Consider the following 5,562-nt stretch of genomic DNA (forward strand, 5'->3'; position numbering starts at 1 on the left):
GCGGGCGGCGGCCCCGCGTTCCCCGTCCCCCCCCTCCATCCGCTTCGCCGCGGATCTGAGGCGCAGCTCTTGTAGTCGCGGGCCTGCAGCGTCTTTCTCGTCAGCCCGATGGCGATTTTCAGGCGCTCTGACTCCCAAGTCAGATTACCCCGGATAAAACATTATTTTATCTTTAGTTTTTAATGCGGCCTACCGGTGCTTATACTTGGAAATACGTAACACACATGGCGATAAAAGCCTGTTTTGTGTTAAAGCCAAGGAAAATATCCAGGAAATGAAGAAAGAGCTTGATTCGCTTTTGCAAACAGCTGAGAAGGCGTTTACGGTGGAGCTGCTGAAGATGCCAGTTGCCATCAGGAAAATGAAAAGAAAAGACCTGCTTAGTAAGTGTGCATGGTCCTGTATTTGTGAGGGATGCAGACATCATTACAGCGTGATGTACCCTTGACTAATGTGAGAAAAATCTGTAAACTTGGTGACTTCTATGAAAAAGTTTGCTTTGTCTGCTGAATATTTTAAGCTAATCAGCAGTGGTATTGCACTGCAGATGCTCAGTAAGCACTCTTGTTCAAGTAGACTGACCTGTGTAACACAGGGTATAGAATTAGTAGGTAACAGTGTATAGAGAGTCTGGAGCTGCCTTTTTTTGTGTGCTCTTAAGTCATCTTATTTAAAGCTTGAAGAGACAAGGAATGATTACAAGTCTAGTATTTTCTGTGCATAAAGACTTAAGCGCTTCTTTCCATCTGAATCTGTTCATCCTAGCCACAGAGATTATTTTGTCTTTCTGTTAATTTGAAGTCTTCTTCTGCTGAGCCTTTCTCTTCTAGTCGTTTACCTGTGATGATGAGTGATCACGTTTGATTTTAACCTCACATTTATGCAGCAGTTTAAGCTGTGGTGTACAGTCAGCATCAGATGTATATTCTGGTGAGAACTGATGTTTTTGGAATCAATACCTTGCAGCTGGAAATTGTAGGGGCTGCACAAATATCAAACCTAAGACTCTTGAAGAATTTCAGTTTACTGTAAGCCTTTGCAGAGTATGTATTTCGATGTCTTTCTTGAAAACTATTGCCTAAAAGCATTAGCTTTCAGCAGTGCAATGTATGGGGGTTTTTCTTCTTTGAATTCAGGTTATATACTGTGTGACTACGCTTAGTAGCCTTTCAAAGATTAAACATACTGAAATGGCCTAAGATTTTCATTGTTTCGTTGGAGTGACTATCCTACAAGACTTGAATCTTGTTCAAATGCAACATATATGCTAGCTAAGGCTAACTGTTTACGCAACTGTAATCCTGAATTACTTGTTCAGCTTCATAGCCCATAAGATAAGAACCTGCAGATAATAATTATGCAAGTAATAGTATATAAACAAGTTATACTTTCTTGAGTTACAGATTTGCGAGGAGGGAAGGAAGCGGCTCTTGCTGCTGTAGTGGTAAGTGTGTGTTTTCAAATTTTATCACAGCTTACAGAATAGAAGTCTTCTCTCCCTGCTGTAAACATTTGAGACAAATGATTTTGTTTGGCTGTCTGTTTAAATAGAAGATGATATGAAAAGACTAGACAGCCAGCCATGGTGCAGTTATGAACATTACCTAAAGCTTCAGGGTCATCTGCAGGCAGAAATCCAGATGTTTCTGAAAAAATAAACTGGTGTTTAGCCAATCCCATGTCTATCACTTTCTTTTATGGCCTTTTAGTTCACTGCCTTTTGTAGGAAAATATGCATTTACTGGGCAAAATCAGTTGACTTTCCCTTGTCGGATAAACTTTTTTTTTTTAGACTGAGTGCTCTCTAGAAGACATACCAAATCCAAAACTGGTGAGGACCAACAGCAAAAAAGGCAAGTCAATCCATTAATATATAGCTTGGTCCTTAAATTTTTTTTTATTGGTTTGAACTGAGCATTTGTACAGTGAGTGTTAAGCCTGAAGGATACAAGAGGGAAAAGTGTATAACTAGAAGTATAACATACAGGTCCCCCCAGCATTCAGTGTGGAGGATCATGAGCTATGCCACTGTTGAGGTACTTTAAAACATGAGAGAAGAGTTCCTGCCCTTTGGATTTATCACTGAAAATGGTGAGAAGAGACAGATTTAAGTGACTTGTCAGTGCTTTACAGTATAGCAGAAGAGCTAGGAAAGTCACCCCTATTTTCTCATAGGTTTCCCTTTGATCTCCTGCCCATTGAGGTTTGTAAGGAAAATACCATTTCTCTTCATACTCCAAAATATGCAATAAGAAGGACACTACCACTGAAATGTCATCATATTTTGCCTGGGGGTTGAAGGGTTATCTAGTGTCTTTTAACTGTCCCGTGTGTCACAGTGCCTGTGACGAACACACATAGTTTGCTTTGAACTCTGTCCCAGGCGAATGACCATCGGATCACAGAACTGATACGTAGCTGTCATTGGATAAATAGGCTTCAAACAAAGGAATTGGGAGTGGTGTTTTGTGCTCTTCGAGTTTATTTTCCTTGTCTTTCTAATATATTTCTAGTTAAGGTAACTACAATTGTTGAATATGAAGATGCCAAGCATATTTCTGCAAAGAAAATACCGAAAAAGGTAAGTTTATTCTGAACAAACAACATAAGGGTTTAATCAGTTCTGACCTGCTATGAACCCTGCTTGATCCATGACCAGGCAGGCCAGTGGCCTGCTGTTTGTTTGAAAAATTAGTTGTTTTAAATTCAACATATTTTAAGTTAAGCAAGGCTAAACTGTATAGTAAATTAATTTCATAATGAAATAAGTTATCTGCACTTCTGGTAACTCATTCATACAGACTTGCAAATACTGGCATAGTCATTCTCTCTTGACTTGCCAATAAATCTTGATGGTTTGAAGAACCATTTTTTATTGAAACTTTTTTAAAAAAACCCTCAACTTCATGTTTTAATACATGCTTTTCTATATTTGAATGACTTGTGCATTCTTGTCCACCTTGATCTCTAAACCAAATAGCACAGGTGTATTAATTTACCACCTCAGTCCATCTGTGCAATGCAGTGCCTCAGCCAGACACTGAAGTATGTAGCAAGATGACAACAAAGACAAAAAGATTATACGCAGCGTTACAGGCATTAATTATAAGAGGACTTACAAGTTGGAAGGGTGTATATTAGAAAGGTGGTTGTTTGTACAGAACTTCAGTATGAACAAATATGTTTTGGCATTATGAAACTCTTGTTTCAGAATGCATATTTGCCATTTTATATATATGTAGAAATATAAAAAAGGCAGCACTATGGGGCTTAACTGTTCTTTTTCAACAGGGAATTCTTACAGTATTGTTCCCTGGAAATATCCGTCATTTTGCCTTAAAATGCCACTTCTTTTAACTGCAGTCTTAAATATATTTTCAGGTTTCCAAAACAAAGTCATTGGTTTCATTGGCTTCTGGTTTAAATAGCAAACTGAACCCTCTTTCTAGGTAAGACTGACTTTTGATAGCTTATTTAACTCACTTGAACTTGTGAATGCTGAATAAAACACTTATCAGATAAAGTAGCTGAGATTTGAGGCCACTAGGAATACATCTGATAAAAGGTGTTTTCCATAACCTGAATCAGATGCATTGTAGTGATGTGAACCCTGAACAAAAAAGCACCTCTAGCTGATGAAGGGATGTAGTTGTATCTCTCACTGAATGGTGCACAGTTCTGAATCTATGTAATCAGTATAGATTTCCAAACAATGCTTAAAGAGAGTGTGTAAGGGAAACATCTTTGTTGCTCTGTTAAGACTAATGAATTGTTCTGTAACAATTTTGCCCTCATACATAGCTGAAAGGGAGGAGTCATTAGCAGGAAAATACACACTTGCAAAAACACCTTAGAGCTACTTAGAGTCATGATGGACAAAATTCAAGTCTCACTATAAGATGTAATGAATTAAAAAAATTGGTGGATAACTGCATGAAATTTTTTGAGAAGCTCCCGCTACACCTACAAGTGTGCATACTTGTACTCACTAGCACTTATTTTGATACATTAAAATTGTCTTCAGAGAAATGCAATTTAAATAACGTATCGGTGTTTAATGTGCCTAAAAGAAATTTAAAAAAATCTTAGACAGGTTTAATTACTTTCTTAAATTGGGATTATAGTATTTTTGGCTCAAGAAAATCAAACTAGAGAAAGCTGCTTTGCCTGAGGAAGTCTTAACGTTTCAGTCTTTGAAGATTGCTTTTATTCAAGTACACTAACACTGTGCCAAAACCACATGCTCCTACAATATCTCAAAAATGTGTGTGGGAAAGGGAGACAAGAGGAAAGAGTGAAAACTTTTGTCATCAAGATTTCTGTGAACTGAGTTAAAAACCAAAACTGGAAAAAAATTGTTCTCTGGATTCAGGTCAACCACACAGGACAAATATCCTGAGAAGTTATCTAGAAAAATTAATTCCTGCTGAAAAAGAAACTTCCCAAGAAACTTTTTGCACACTCAAATAGAAAGCTGTGGATGCTCCCTTAATTATACCCAGCTCGGGTATTGCAGCCCTCTCTTATCTACTAACATAAATTATCCTTTCATTCCCCTATGGTGTTAGGTCCCATTATATCACGTCTACCTCAGGAGGACTTCTTCACATGTATATACACTAGATCTCTGTCATGAAGCACTTCAACCTTCTCTAATTCCCTAGCTGTCTATCCTCATCCTAGCTAAAACTCTACAGTAGATGAGGAAATAAAAAAAAAAAACACCCCAAAACAAACAACCCAACCCAACCAAACCCCAAACCAACAACCACTTTTTTCTTTTGCCTCTTTTTTTTTTTTAGGTCTGTTCACTCTTCTGCAAGTGTGACTGAGGTCGTTAAGTCTCTCGCTTCTGATTGCAGTGCCACAAATTTCAAAGCCATGCCAAAGGTATCTAAAAGGTAAGGAGTTTTCTGCTTGTTCTTAATAAATAATTTTGTTAAATACCAAGACACTATATATCTACATTAGTATCAATCTAGATATCAATCAATCATCATCAATCTAGATTTAATAGATCTTTGTGATCTGCCACTAAATTTGGTAGCGGGGATGCGAACCAGTCACACCTCCTGCTTTGATTGTGGCTGTTAACTTATGTTCTCATGGAGGTACAGGGTTTGATGTCATAACTAAGACAGTTTAAAAAAAAAAACAAACCAGATTTAGAGTATAAATTCTACTCCCACCCACTGTTGTTTAAAGGTATAGTTTACAGCTTAAACTAATTCTCAGAGCCCAAGCTTGATGAAAATGTCACCAATACTGCTGTGTTTAAAAAAAAAAAAAAAAAAAATCCAAACCCCCAAAGAACCCCAACCAAATAAATTGACAATCAGTTCTTTGCATATTGAACAGATAAGGCCTTTTTTCAGTTGTTTATCATTCTCCATACATGACAGAGTTTGTTTTGTGTCATGGTTTAACCCCAGCCGGCAACTAAGCCCCCCACAGCCACTCGCTCACTCCCTCCCCGGTTGGGATGGGGGAGAGAATTGGAAGGGTAAAAGTGAGAAAACTCGTGGGTTGAGATAAAGACAGTTTAACAGGGAAAGCAAAAGC

At 37.9% G+C, this 5,562-nt stretch overlaps 1 protein-coding gene across 3 annotated transcripts in view; it reads left to right on the plus strand.

The window, feature by feature from the left end:
• Positions 1 to 9: 9 nt before the first annotated feature.
• The window catches only part of LOC103896801 (borealin-2), an 8,388-nt gene continuing 2,835 nt past the window's right edge, over positions 10 to 5,562 (plus strand). For 2 of the 3 annotated variants that reach the window (XM_019471386.1, XM_019471387.1), the window contains exons 1-6: positions 10 to 383; positions 1,398 to 1,444; positions 1,793 to 1,853; positions 2,514 to 2,581; positions 3,382 to 3,449; positions 4,803 to 4,901. In XM_019471386.1, coding sequence (XP_019326931.1) covers positions 275 to 383; positions 1,398 to 1,444; positions 1,793 to 1,853; positions 2,514 to 2,581; positions 3,382 to 3,449; positions 4,803 to 4,901 — 452 coding nt within the window. In that variant the 5' untranslated portion in view covers positions 10 to 274. The remainder of the gene's footprint in view (positions 384 to 1,397; positions 1,445 to 1,792; positions 1,854 to 2,513; positions 2,582 to 3,381; positions 3,450 to 4,802; positions 4,902 to 5,562) is intronic. The other variant, XM_009276704.2, reaches the window with a different exon arrangement.

This window comes from Aptenodytes forsteri, unplaced genomic scaffold, assembly GCF_000699145.1.
Source record: "Aptenodytes forsteri isolate BGI_AS27 unplaced genomic scaffold, ASM69914v1 Scaffold33, whole genome shotgun sequence".
Lineage (NCBI taxonomy): Eukaryota > Metazoa > Chordata > Aves > Sphenisciformes > Spheniscidae > Aptenodytes > Aptenodytes forsteri.